Source organism: Cydia fagiglandana, chromosome 23, assembly GCF_963556715.1.
Source record: "Cydia fagiglandana chromosome 23, ilCydFagi1.1, whole genome shotgun sequence".
In the NCBI taxonomy this organism is placed as follows: domain Eukaryota; kingdom Metazoa; phylum Arthropoda; class Insecta; order Lepidoptera; family Tortricidae; genus Cydia; species Cydia fagiglandana.
The window spans coordinates 10,307,877-10,322,375 of record NC_085954.1 but is presented as its reverse complement, the minus strand read 5'-3'; the positions used below and the strand labels follow the sequence as shown (position 1 = coordinate 10,322,375).

The 14,499-nt window shown below is 37.9% G+C and overlaps 1 protein-coding gene and 2 non-coding genes across 7 annotated transcripts in view; 2 read left to right on the top strand and 1 right to left on the bottom strand.

Moving 5' to 3' along the window:
• LOC134675855 (uncharacterized) overlaps positions 1-14,499 on the bottom strand; it is a 90,660-nt gene that overhangs the window by 4,104 nt on the left and 72,057 nt on the right. Inside the window, exons 6-20 of one of the 5 annotated variants that reach the window (XR_010099816.1) lie at positions 14,228-14,354; positions 13,758-13,869; positions 13,048-13,165; positions 12,720-12,809; positions 12,295-12,418; positions 11,913-12,042; positions 11,302-11,405; positions 10,687-10,707; positions 9,965-10,165; positions 9,092-9,186; positions 6,895-6,998; positions 6,621-6,708; positions 5,145-5,357; positions 4,637-4,789; positions 44-140 (exon numbers count right to left, since the gene is read on the bottom strand). Coding sequence is in view for 1 of the 5 variants with exons in the window: in XM_063534159.1 (XP_063390229.1) it covers positions 4,637-4,789; positions 5,145-5,357; positions 6,621-6,708; positions 6,895-6,998; positions 9,092-9,186; positions 9,965-10,165; positions 10,687-10,707; positions 11,302-11,405; positions 11,913-12,042; positions 12,295-12,418; positions 12,720-12,809; positions 13,048-13,165; positions 13,758-13,869; positions 14,228-14,354 (1,680 nt within the window). In the remaining 4 variants the exon portion in view is untranslated. Of the gene's footprint in view, positions 1-43; positions 141-3,552; positions 3,583-4,636; positions 4,790-5,144; positions 5,358-6,620; positions 6,709-6,894; positions 6,999-9,091; positions 9,187-9,964; positions 10,166-10,686; positions 10,708-11,301; positions 11,406-11,912; positions 12,043-12,294; positions 12,419-12,719; positions 12,810-13,047; positions 13,166-13,757; positions 13,870-14,227; positions 14,355-14,499 lie in introns of all 5 variants that reach the window. The other 4 variants (XR_010099815.1, XR_010099814.1, XR_010099817.1 and 1 more) reach the window with 4 other exon arrangements.
• On the top strand, positions 8,007-8,078 carry Trnac-gca (transfer RNA cysteine (anticodon GCA)). Its single transcript has one exon. It is a non-coding gene; the product is annotated as a tRNA-Cys (tRNA).
• On the top strand, positions 8,188-8,259 carry Trnac-gca (transfer RNA cysteine (anticodon GCA)). The gene has a single exon. It is a non-coding gene; the product is annotated as a tRNA-Cys (tRNA).

Here is a 14,499-nt window from a genome sequence, read left to right as displayed (position 1 = left end):
CTACCTACGAATAACACAAGCCACAACAGCGTACAAACTTTACGTGTTTAAACCTTAGTGGAAATTGCTTGGTTTATAAAAGTTTCTTTTCTTGCAGTCTTCTCGCGGCTCGCTATTCGTTTAGCACTGGGAGCATGGATCTAGAAAGATAAGTTTAATACTAATGTTAGTAGTTTTTATAATACAAGGCTAATTTAGTTAATAACATGGAAAATATCTAATAGCTTAAACCGGTTCGAAGGACCATATTTTTCTTTACAATATAAGATTACATACGTACCAAAAAAATATAAAATAATGATTGAATTGAAAATATATATACTACATTTACAGACATAATTATTATAGACATATGGTTTTTATTATGAAAGCATGTTCGGTCTACCAATTATCCAGTCTAAAATAACTCATAACAGGGTTTATGGTTTAATATAGATAAAACGATTAGTTCACTCACTCAATCACTTTCTACCACATGAACAAAACATGTAAAAAAGATAATCTAACTTAGGACAAAGCAATTACTACATCTTTCACGGCCCCGACACTATCATGGATACTGACATTACTTTGACGGAATGACATTTTTAGTGATAGTGTAGGGAGTGTCATGAAGGAATGACGGCAAGTAATGAAGTTTATTTTAATAATTTCCGTCAGTATTGGAGTTATGTCAAAGTAATGATACTAGAAATGATATTATACTGACAGTGAATTGGTTAGAATGATGGAATGAGAAATGACAGAAAGAATGATGGACGATAATGAAGTTATTAAACATTCTTAATATTTTTGAAGAAATGTCAAAATAATGACATTATACTGATAGTGAGTGGAGCGCATCACTCTAATCCCTCATTCCGTCATTTAAAGTACTTTAGAAGAAGGTTTTATACTAACAAGAGTCATTACTGGCATTTAAATCAATAAGTGAAGTATACCTACTCTATTATCATTGCTCTAAAGTTTATTTTCACTTGACTCTTAAGAAAAAAGGAAAACATGCAGAATACTATGCACAAAGAAAATCTCTGTCCCTTTCTAAAAGTTTCCATACATGAAATAAAAATTAAAAACCTTTTATTTTATGTTGTTTACAACAATTTAATTATATTTTTACCGGGAAACCCGAAAATCTAAATTAAGTTATCTGCCTCTTTATCGTTCGAATATGCAAAAGTGAGGATGATGATGATGAAAAGTGATAGAGAGGTTAGAAAACGAAATTTCGTGTTTCGCGGTAGACCCCCAGATTGTGGTGGATTGTGGTAGTGGCGCCCCCTACGCAGAGTTTCGAGTAATATTCCCTATTCAGGAAAATAGAATAATATTACGCAATATTCTGCGTAGGGGGCGCCTCTAGCACATACTGAGGGCTTACCGCGTAATTTCGTTTTCTGCCTCTTTAACAATCTTGCGTATTCGAGCGTTAGAGACTGATAACGAAATTTCGATTTTCGCATTTCGAAGTAGACCCTCTGAATTTGCTAGTGGACCCTACGCCGACTTTTGCGTAATATTCCCTTTTGCGTTTTATTTCGTGCATGGAGTTCAATATATTTTTTAAAATATGGTCAACATCCCTATTTTGTATATTCTGTATATGGCCTTATATAATAACATGTTGTAAGTATGCATCTATCCCATAAGTAAACTCTCTGGTTTATGGCATTATTTATAAACGCGTTACTGGCCTGAATTAGCTATGAATAGTTTTGATCTTCTCCTTTTGGTCTTTATCTTTCATTTTGACTTATGTATTTGTAAGAAGGATAAAACATATTAACTAAATCAGGCCTGTAAAGCTTAAAAAGTTTTATGACTAATTGAGAATGAATAGTTAGTGTTTATGGTTGAATGTTCCATATAAGACTATCCCGTTCGAACTTGCTTTATGACGGACGCTTTTTTTATACCTCTTTACTTCGAACCTCCACAGATTTTGTTTTTATTAAACGTCAGGTCAACCGCAGAAACCCCGACTAGTTTTAATCAGCAAAATCCTAACCACTTTTTTAATAATTAATATAATTATGTACAAGTATTAGTATTTCGGATACCCCAAAAACCTGTGTCTTAAAATGGGCTATAATGGTTTGTACAAAATAAAACGAAAGAACATGTACATTAAATTACAATGAAACAACACAATAAATTGAATATAAACCAATCCAGTACTTACGGTGCACGGAAATCTCAACGCTACGACTAGGTACACATATTTCGTCGGCTAGAAGACTGACGTCAACTAACAAACAAGTTGTTGTGTTGCTGTTTGCGAGCGAGAAAATTCGAATATTGGCGAGAACTTTTAGATTTTAGCAGTGTTTTAAGCTGTTTATATTTTAGCGCTTTGATTCACTTTACCGGATCCTAGACCGGATCCGGTGAATTTTGCCGGATCCGGTATCTTGAAAAATGTGCCGGATCCGGCCGGATTACCGGATCCGCCGGACCGGATTGCAATCCCTACCTTTACCTTACCTTTACCGTACCTTTTTTCTTAACCAAATACGTATACATTCTTACATAACAGAAGAATCCAGTAGGTACAGTCAGCGTCGTATAGTAGGTAGCATCCAAAGTATTCAAATAGTTCGGTACACCATATAATAGGTATGTATGGCGTACCGAATTATTTGAATAGGTACTTTGGATGCTACCTATTATATGATGCTGATTGTACTTTAAGAATAGTTTGATTCCCGGTTCGTGGTAAGAATAAAAAAAATATTTGGATACATTTTTTAACTACCAATCTTTCACACAGTCATGGCGCACGCACGCACGAAAAGGTTGAAACAAATAAATATTATTTTTAATTAACTATTTCTTTTTCTGCATTTTTCTGGCTCATCGGGCATAGAGTTGCCACAGTACATAGTATAATTACGACAGGTTAGAAATATTTGAATCGATGATTGAATAATGTCTTGGTTTTGTGTTCTTCAAAACGTACACTACAACATAACTAAGAACGGTTAGGAAAATAATAACTTAAAATTCCCCGTGAAAGGTAATGATGAAAATACTGATAGAAATACTGATAAGTGTGTGGGGAGATTTAGGAATGTCATGACCTGACTGGACCAAACGCTGGAGCGTGATGAAATTTTATGTCATTGCTAATGATAGTGTCGGGGCCGTATAGAGTCAGACCAAGAATAGTCTGCGTGGGCTATCAAATCCGCTGCAGACTTTTGGTCCGACTCAATTTTTTTTTGTCTCGAATTTCACATGTAGTTGCTCTATTATCACAATAATTGGTGTTGAAGCTAGCTAATTTAAGTGATTGAAATAATAAATACCTAATGATTATCCGAAACATGTCGCGCGAGTGACTAACAACAAGTGAGTCTAAACCGTAAAATTATCCAATGTTAGTATGTCTCACAACAGCTTAAATTCGATTATACACTCCCGATGAACACTTACTCTATTGATCTAGATTTAATGCGGACAACAGATTGTTCTCATTTAAATTGGTAGACCGAGTTGCCGAAGCGCGTACGAAGCACATGACAACGACATTAGTAAATAAAACATAGATACCTTCCGTTTCCAAAGCTATGGGAATGGGACCTGGCAGCGATGGAAGGAAACATACATATAAGCGATACTGTATAGTTATTTACGAGATTGGCGGAGCGATATTTAAAACTATGCTACGATGAGGTTTGAAATCAAGCAAAACAAAACAATCTATCAATAAGCTAAACCAATCTCGTATGTACCTACTCTCGAAAGTATTTCCGTACAAACCTGTTTTTTAGGAAAATTATATTTTATTCAAGAAACAAACTATTTCATAATGATACTCATAGCATTGATAACTTCTGATAGGTTTGAAAACATATTACTCGTAATTTTACTTTATGTTCAATATTAATAAATAATATCCGTATAAAACAGGCCATACATAAATATTTAATCTAGATTTTAAAAAGTAGGTAACTACCTAGAATGAGAATAACAACCAACATGAAATATGGTGCAGATGTTGTGCATAATCCATTACTAACGTATTTTTACGGAAACGCACGAACGTGTTAAGACATTTCAGTCACTCTCAGTACAAAAAGTACTGAGGTTGATTTAAGTAGCATGACAAATACGAACGTTGAACGAAGAAAATACGACTGCAAAGGATTGTGCATACATCTTGTATACTGTATATATGGACTTAACCATTTGTGACGTTTGCTTTACGTCATGCATTATTTCTTTATAATCACGTAGGTTGCCATTTATAGATGAAATGCATAAGTAAGTTTTAGGTAAAAAATGTAGGCAAATTAGTGTGAGCTGCAAGCATGAATCAGATTAATAATATTTTAAGTAATTTCTGAAGTAGGTACCAAATGCATGAAGACCTTCATATGTTTATATAATGCATGCCTTTTTGTTTTTCACATACCTACCCACTCGTAATACTCAAATACGTTAAAACGAGTTGGTAAATAGCAAATATAATTGTCTTTTCATAATTTCAAAGTGTCAGTCTTGCTGGTTTTTATGTACCTAATTTGTTAAAGTATTAGGTACAGATCTCTGGACAATCATATCTGTGCTTAAATCCCGGCAGGTTTATCCAGATACGTCTGCCAGACAGATCTGTACGTTCCTAGCTACTCACAGCTCCATATTTTGCACAGAGGAGGAAGGGCAGGCCGTGGCGGCCTTGATGTGGCAGTGCTTGTGGCACTTGAGCGCGCAGTCGCGGCACTCGTAGCCCTGCTTGCCGAGCCGCCGCGCGATCGTTTTCTGACAGATCTCGCACACCGTGCCGCTGAAAAACGAACAATTATTTTTGATACACATCACATATGATATTATTATAGTAATTCAACCTATATACATCCCGCTGTTGGTCACAGGAGGATGGATTTCGCGGATGTGTACAGGTTTCCTCAGTATGTTTTTCCTTCACCGAAAATGGTAAATATCAAATGATATTTTGTATTGAGAAGTTGATCTATCGTATTCCAAATTACAATAGCAAATAGCACCAACCAGAATTTAATTAAATATTATATACCTATGTACCTATAGGTTTATTACAGTTTTGGTCTTAGTTGATACAAACATGTCAAGATAGGCGACTTTTGAAACAATAACTTTCTTGGTAAAATAAAACAACTTACCCGCTCAAATGCTTAGCGATGAACGTGTGCTCGTTGTAAATGTGCAGCTTCACGCCCTTCCGCCGCCACCTCGACCGCTGGGCCACGGCCAGCGGAACCAGGTAGTGCTTCCTGATGCCGGCCTCCAGTGTTTCTAGCACCAACGTGGACGCCTCATGCACGAACGTGCGCGCCGACGCCGTGCTGAACCCGGACACCTCGCTGAGGGAGGATCTGATAGTTAGTACATCAAGGTATGCGTGAAAACGAACATGATGCGATAAAAATACGCATCGTTTTCGATGCCGCCAAAACCAAAGAGTGATGTAGATAGGTGGTGTAGTTTGTTCAGACCATTTCCATTACGGACATTATAATATTAGTCATATAAAATTGCATTTACATGAATTGTTTGCCACGTTTGGAAAGTTATTTTTACATAAGAAAATTAATTATTAAAAAAATGTAAAAGAAGATAAATTGAGTTACAAATAAGATTATTTGAAAAGTGAATTAAAACATTAGTGATAACATTCGTGTGACAGAAAGTAAGCGTGCATAAGCGTTTTGAACACGCCATATATGGAAAGAAAGTTTAGTATGAAAAACCAGTGTTACCAGATTGCAGTGCGATTACCCCCAGCGCATGAGTGTTGACAGATGGAAAGAAAGAAAATTTACCATTAGTGCTATAATGTTACCAGCTTATATACATATTCTAAATATTTTATGGCAAGACAGCATTATTTGTCAGTTATAAGCATATTTAGTTAGTAGGTAATTTAATTGTATAGGTAAAATACCATAAACATAAATATGTTTCATGTGAACGTTAGATAATACATATAATGTAGTCTTGCCATGCCACAGCCATAAACTATGTAATAACAACTTTGATTGCTGAAAAAATACAGTGAGTTATATTTCTAGAGCAATAGTCTCCAAAGAATAAAATGTACATCCTATTTAGTATCGATTGCGTATCTCTCATATTTCCAAATAATTTACCAAAGTTTAAATCATTAATAATTATCGAGTGCAAATAGAGAAGCTTTTATCATTCCAGCCAGTGCACTTTATTTTTCTCTAATGAGCTTTCATTCTTCTCTATTAAATCCCCCGACAAACATATTTGACATATACGGGATGTTTTCAAGTTCAACCCTTAGCTAAATTTTGCGTGGTGTTTAGGTAATACCGAGCAACTTTTTCTATGGGATTAACCCTATTTATGAAATGTACCATATATATCTATACATTATACGTGAAAAAATAATCCCTGTTGTACAATCATTTTGCTGATCAGATGTCGATGTTTATTATGGGATGGGAGAACCAACAATTTTTTCACGATTTTTGGTTGGTCCCATAGTAAAAGATTCTCGGTATGACATGAATAAAATTTATCTTGTAAAATATGACGTCGAGCGTTTTCGAGATGTCAAGACAATGCTCCAATGGTTGAAAAACACCATATATAAGGTTACAATCACGTACCTTCTAGACGTCCTCGACTCGTCGCCAGATTGCGCTGGTGACGCGCCCGCTGAATATACGTTTCTATTGGGGACGGATAGGGCTTTATCTGAAACCGCACAAAGTTAAGAGTACAATTCAGACTGAATTCAGGAAAATTTTAGAATAAATTTTTGGCAAGCGACGTAGCGGAGGGTGTGGAACATCAAATGTTGGCATTACGGCCCGCAGCATTCATGAAGTTTCTGCTATTTGTGGTACAATTTTAATATGGTGATAATATGTTTGCACTGACCTTGGTGGTTTCTCTCGGCGCTGATGCTGCGCACGCGACTCTGGTCGACGTCGCTGTCGCTCGGCAGGTCCAGCGACGCGCCGCGCGTGCGCGACCGGCCCAGCCTATAACGTAACGGATTATAAGATGCATGTCGGATATAGAAGAAAATCATAAATTCGATGTGATTGTGAATTATTTAATAACATGCCAATTTTTTTTAATTAAGTAGGTAATGTAGGTACCTACATGAATGTCTACAATGAATTCTGGTCATGTACACTCAAAATTCGAATGTGAATTAGTGAATAGTATGGCAAATAAACTATTAAAATCATGTAAGTAGATTATTGGCTACATTAGATGTTGAATCTATGAGTCTGTGACGAAATGTACTAAATCATAAATATATAAAATCGCTGTGAAAATTAATGTATGACGCAAGACTGCTTACTTAACAAATAAACTACAAGAACCACACGTCAAATACGAATCGCATCATGTTACTATAAATCATACCAAATGTGGTTAAAACGAATGCATGTATGTACTTATTATATACCTATACGTATGTATCGAAATGAGCAATACATAGGTACTTTAAATAACTTATCTTTGTCATTCATAATTTGTGCAGGGAGTGCAATATTCTAATAACAAACAGAACGATTCGACAAAAACAGCTGTTTCAACACAATTTTTTAACGTCATAATTTTTACCAATATATTTTCAAGATCGGGGCATTGAGTTATTATTACCTACTATTAGAAAAGTCATACCAAACAATGAAATTGATGCAATCACAACCTGTACCATGCGACCAAAATGTCGTAAGCGCCGAATATATCATGGCGCTTAGGCGTTTAAGTAACTAGGTCGCGAGATACTCGCTCCGCTTCTTTGGTTTGATGTCAAAACAACATCAACTTATGGCGCAAAACACTGGTTCTCTGTGCCGGTTCTATACGTTAGTAATAACAGTTCAGTGGATCGAGTCGTGAAATACTGATTTTTTAAGCAACAAATATTTAATGTGGAAATATCGATCGGACGTGACAAACGCGGCATTATCTGCCACCCACACGAGTTTTGTTTTACGAACAGAACGCATTTTCTGCATATCCTTTCAAGTGGGGATATAGCTCAGTGGTAGAGCAATCGACTGCAGATCGATAGGTCCCCGGTTCAAACCCGGGTGTCCCCTAAGCAAAAGATTATTTTTTATATTTTTTTAGCGAGTGATAATTATTTAAAGCTGACGCAACTTACGTGTTAATTAAGTATGAGAAAATAATTCAACAATATTGTCAAGTGGGGATATAGCTCAGTGGTAGAGCAATCGACTGCAGATCGATAGGTCCCCGGTTCAAATCCGGGTGTCCCCTAAACCCACTTTCTTTTTCCCCAAACGTATTTTTTTTATTTTGTTTATAAAGCGGTACAGTTACGAAACAACAATTATTACTTTTACCGCATTGTTTGCTACGGATAAGATAAGATAAGATAAAATTTATTTCATTGAAAAATATCCAAAAATTAATTCTGTTGAAATCTGGTTATGATCCCATTTTTTTTTACTGAAATTATGTGTATATGCGGAACGTACGAGTACATTGTTTGCAACTACATATTAGATAATTGTATTTTCCGCAACTTTTATGGAAGGTTTCATATGAAATTCAATATATAAATTAAATTAATAATTTTAATGTCACAAAGAAAAAAAACCTAAAAACATGTTTAAACTGGCAGTGTTTTATAACTTGGTTAGAGAAAATATAAGTCGGGAAAAACCGACGCAAAACACATCAAAAACATGTTAACACTTCTAATCTATTCACACACAGATACAAATTATATACTTAAACATTAATTAATAAAAAGCAATAAATACTACAAAAAATATAAGTAGCTTCTTTTAACGCTCTTAGAGTCAAAAAGTTTCGCAAAATTGCAACGCTACACACTGCCCTTCGTTTCTGTTTCTGACTCGGGGCTTACCCAATATGACAATTATACATTTTTACTTTTTGTTTGGGGATATACGATTGTCATCTTGGCTAATAAATATGCCCATTGTTTTTTTTTTATTAATAGGGGCTTCGTATAGGTTGAAAAACTCTGAGCTAGCAAGCATATCTTAACTTATAATATTAATCACTGGCAGCACATAATTATACTATATATATTATACAAATGATAGGCAGTTTATTTCACCTTCTTTTAATGGTACCGAAGAAGTCTCTCCTCCTCTTCTGCCGCGGCGCAGGTTCTGGTGCTGCTTCCTCGGGTTTCTGGACGTAGTCTCCTTGCTGAAAATATAACTTGGTTAGTACCTTTACGCTAGACATTTTATGTTTGAAATTATACGCTTTTGTGGGTCGGTTGCACATTGCACCATGCCCCTCTTTCACAGTTAAAACGTTTGCTAAATTTTATTGTAGGTATACCAGGGTCAAACAGATCACTGTGTTACGTTCTTTCCTGTAGACATACACAAGAGTTAAGGGCTATAAAGGTTAAGGGAGCACAGGAGAGAAAAATGTACAGTTCGCGCGAACACGCTAGTTTTCTCTCTCCTGTGGGCAATAGTTAACAGCTTGTGGGCATGTAAGGAATGATTTTATCATAGTTCTGTAAATAAAAGGAGGACCTTTTTACGTGGATAAGGGTTAAATAAGAAAATTAACCTTTATAGCCCTTAACTCTTGTGTACATGTCTACAGGAAAGAACGTAACACAGTGATCTGTTTGACCCACCAGTGTAATATTTCACTGTTGAATGACGCTGATCAGTGCCGGCTGGTGCAAGTACGAGTAGTCTTTATTTTATTTTTTTGCAATGGGAAAATTGATATGTTTTTTAATCATGACTTTAAATGTAGGGCCCTCGTACCTGTAGGTACCTATATTCACGTGAGGCGTGAGGCTGAGGCCTATTTGCAGATTAAACCTTTTAATATAATAAGTACCTACATACATTATTTATACATTTTGATACCCTGCCAGTATATAGCTTTCTAAAAACGCTGAAAAATCTATAACATGCCTAAAATGCAAACCACGTGCGTGTTAATACAAAAACCGTACCTCCGTATCTCCGTTCGCCTTAGCACCATTCTCCTTGATCCGAACTTGCCGCGCCGGCGACGAATTCGGCGACACATGCTGTTCTGTTCTGTTCTCGTCTATGCTCTCCATCGTGGTGCTGGTGAGGTCTGCAGAGTCCACGCTGTTTAGCGTGTCTTCGCGCTCCACTTCGATGAATTTACCGGAGTCGGTTAGTTCGACCTTGAGGTTTCATAGGGTTAGTATGCACACAGCACAAATTTTAAGAAGGCGTTTTCACACTTCTACTTTTATAGTTGAAGAACGTCCAAAGGAACCTGCTGCTAAGCGACAAAGTGAGGAAACGCAACTATTAAATTCATTATTTTCATAATAAAAGATTCGTCTTTCACACTTTGTCAGCGCAGAGTTAACTTATAAGACGAACTCTTAACTAAGAATGAATATGGAGATTTAATTTGGTTTATAAATGGCCGAGATAGAAAAAAGAGTGTAAAAACAATATATATAATAATAAATAGGTGGGTACATTTATGTACCTAGGTAAGTAATCAAAGTATTTGACCGTTAAAACGCCTTCTTAATAAAATGAACATCCAAATCAAAATCTAGGTTAAAATTAAGTAACGAACTTCTTAAAAAACATGCTAAAACTGTCTAAATTATTTGCTAAACTGACAACTTGAACATGATATGTACATTAAATGTAAATAATGAGAATTTTGTATAAAATTTTTTCTTACCTTAATTGACTTCTTTGGCTCCTGATTGTATAAATCCAAATCATGCATCATGGTAAAACGCAGGCAGAATGAAAAAAAAACAAAGTCAATGTTAATTCAAATCAAACTTTCAAAATGGAACTCGAAAAACAAAAAAAAAACAAATCACACCATTGATTTTTTTAATTGATACCTACCTGTCAGCAAACGAATTAAAAACATCTTGCAAATAAAGTCAATGGGAACTTCTGGGTCGTCATTTGGGAGGTCATATAGTGATTATCATAGCTATGTCAGGAGGAATGGGTATTATAATTAATTGGTCGTGGTGCGTTCATAAATTCAAAAGGAAAAGTCCCACTCGTCTCAATGAGTGACCAACTGTACATACTTGGAAGGAAAGCGAAATTATGGCGATTTATCTTAGGATTTAACTCGACTGTCTTAGATCGTGGGCGGTCGTGATTGTCGTGCATTCAAAAATCAAAGAAATATGTGTAAACTTTGGCACGGCATACTTGAGTTTGAGAACTATGAGATTTATGAAATGGGATTTGTTGACTTGTCTGATACGACGGAATGAGATTATGTGTCATAAAGGAAAGAAGTTGTTATGGCGTAACTACGAGGCCTTACCCTTTGCACGGAGTGTATGATGAGGGTGGACTTATTGGCTGCGTTGGTGGGGCTCAGCTCCAACTCTCGGAGCGCCGACTCCGTCAGTGCCGAGTTTTCGTGTCCTGAAACATAAATATTGTCATATTTACATCAGCTCTCGAGTACCTAGCAGTAGTAGTTATAGACCGACCGCTTGATTGAGTCCTGCGCAGTACGCACGGGGGCGCCGGGGTAGGACGACTGAGGGGACTGAGGAAGGGGCGGGTGCCGTGCCTGCAGGCGCGGCAGTGGGTCTGTAGTAGAGGTATCAGCACTATATCTATTGTAGATCCTAACGATAACGACCTTAGAGCCTTTTTGAAGGATGACATATTAGTTGATATTAGTGTGGATGTGTCAAGCCAGCGTTAACACAAATCCTGAGCGCACAGCCACAATTGTGTTTCTTGCCTTATTTTTTCACGTACAACTTTAAGCTACCGAAGGGCTGGTATCTACTCTCCGTTCTGCGTAAACTTGGTCATCTTAGCGAGCTTAGTAATGCAATATAGCGTCCGAAGCGAATCCCTGATCATCAAAACCATCGCTGTTATTCAAACCTATCATCAAGTAGGGTAGAGGGCACTAACCGTTCTGCTTAAATATCGTCTTGGTGGTTGTGGTAAGGTGGCCTTGGGGTGATAGCGTGCGTAGCGACTCTTTGATCTTTACGGGTCGGGAACCGAGGTCTGGGATGTCGGCACCCTCGATGAATAGAAACTGTAAACATTTTCATATGTGAGGGTAAATGTATGATAATAAAGAGATATCAGTGGTCCTCGAGCTACGGCTCTAGTTTTGGCCCCTGGAAAAAAGCATGTAAACCAAATGTCATTTATGGCTTATAAACAAATTAAAAAAATATTAATGATGTACCTCGTAACTAAAAAAAAACCCTCAATTTTACTAAGATTATATTATCAGTTACTTTATGCATCAGTGGGATAGGTACTAAGTAAACTAGGTACATACCTCTACAGTGAGTGTGCCCGAGATATCGTGCTCTTCCATAGGGCGCGTCTGAAGTGCTATCTGTTGCCGCTGCGAAGGTGCCGCCAGCAACTCGTCTATACCCACCAGACCCAGTCCAAGGAACCTGTAACATAACTCAAGGTCATTTACACATCTACAAGTAGGTACATACCTACATATATCTTCAAAGTTATCGCTAGGAAAACAATAAGTAATACATCGCAGGAGTTACTGGTGAAACTGAATGTTTATCAGGGTTTTGTACTTCAAAAGGAAAACACGGAACCCTTACAGGATCACTCGTGCCGTGCGTCTGTCTATCCGTCTGTCACAGCCATACTGTGAGGGTGTGCACTCCCTCGTACGAATATAAAGTTGCCGCTTTTTTCTACTGGCGGAAATGGCTTGACAGACTATATTTGTACCTGTGTGTGGATGGGCCTCCGCCGGGGGAAGGTGGACCCGTGCGGTCGTACACCTCGAATAGCAGCTCCGCGGTTTGTGGTGAGAGATCGCTGCAAGAAAAAAAAAACTGATCAGCAAATAAATACTTCAGTAAACCCAACCGGTAATCCGGCTCAAAGGGCCAATGAATTAGTTCGAAATTAGACCAAAAATAATAAAAAGTACAAAGGATACGCCCTTGCCCGATTGAGTGGTAAGAAATCGACGTTAGTTTTCTCCCGAGCATCCTATACCGTACCAGGAATAAATACTGCAAGTGCATACTACTTACATTGATTCCATACTTACAATAGGAAATGTTCCTCCCACTGCGGATGTTTAGTGTCCTTCTTAAAGGCGGTCTGGTTCTTCTGCGGGGGCTCGTCCATCTCAACCACGCAGTATGGCGCGCTGCAGCCCGTCTTACCTGAAAATCACAGATTCTGAGTCAAAGGTTACATTCGGATAGTTACTGCTGCACAGTTGCTGATGCATCATTACAGCAGTGAGAAATGGGCCTTGTCACTGTCGATTCCCTTCACAAATTGCGATTAATAGTAACAGTAAAGCTGACTGACTTGACTGAGTTCAAAAACAAAAAAAATGTTGAGGTGAATGGGTTCTGAGGAGTGAGTTGAGTCCTGCACCGGCTTGGTAAGAAACACATTGCAGTAAGATAGAGCTCCCAAACTTTCTTTCAAGACAAGATAGTCTCAACACAGGAACAGAGCGGACATTGACGACCAAAGGCCCGACATAGGCACGCTCCTTTGTACAAAGGCTAACAGGAGGGCAAAGTTCATATACTTTTCTATGATAATGGAAGCAAACGAGTAGACGAGACGAATTGCCTTATGGTCAGCTATTGCCGTCACCCGGGTGTCCAAGTGTATCACCGGTCTTTAAGGTGGAATTATATTCTTTTCTAGAAGGTTCGAAGACACTGACTTCTTCCTAGGAAGAGTGACTAATTAACGTGACGTTAGGGACGTGTCTAATGTAGGAATTAGGTTCCTTACCTCCCAAGTCCTTAGCGCCGACGACCTTGACGAGCAGCCTCTTCTCTCCGAGATGCACGTTGGACATGGACGCCGACGTCGGCGTCGACGCGTACATGCGGTCGTGAGACAACTGGAACATAGCACGTCAACACTTGTGGCTTTCCATCAGAAGGGTTCTTATGCTTCATTCACATAATCCATAGCGACATCGTCAAGATCTTATCAAATACGAAAGCACTATACAACTTTGATAAAATAATAGTACCTACCCCCTTTATGTGGACACGGGTTCAATCAATGAATCACGCTAGACCGGGCCGGGGCTGAGCTAGAGCTTCCGGCGCTTCGTTTTCTATGAAAAGCGTCACCGATCAGCCGTCATGTCAAATGACATATCGAACGTCTCGACCCGATCTATAATGAGTCATCCTTAAATTTTAGGTCCACAGGAGAGATGTGAACCACATTTCTGTGTATATTCTACTCACCATGGAATCATAGTGGAGGGGCAGCCGCGGCGACGTGTCAAAGTGTCTTCGCAGCCTCGGACACGTGGGGTAGTGCGACAAATTAAACGCTAGTTGCGTGCTTCGGAGCGCATTCACCACGATGTCACTGAAACATAAAACAGAAATATAAGTATTTTGTATTAATCTTCTGCGAAATGTATGGGAAAGATAGCATTATGTTAATTATCTGTTTGCTTTAATTCTGCATAAGGGTTGGCTTATAAAGCGGCCAGAATTGCTTTGAGTTAAAA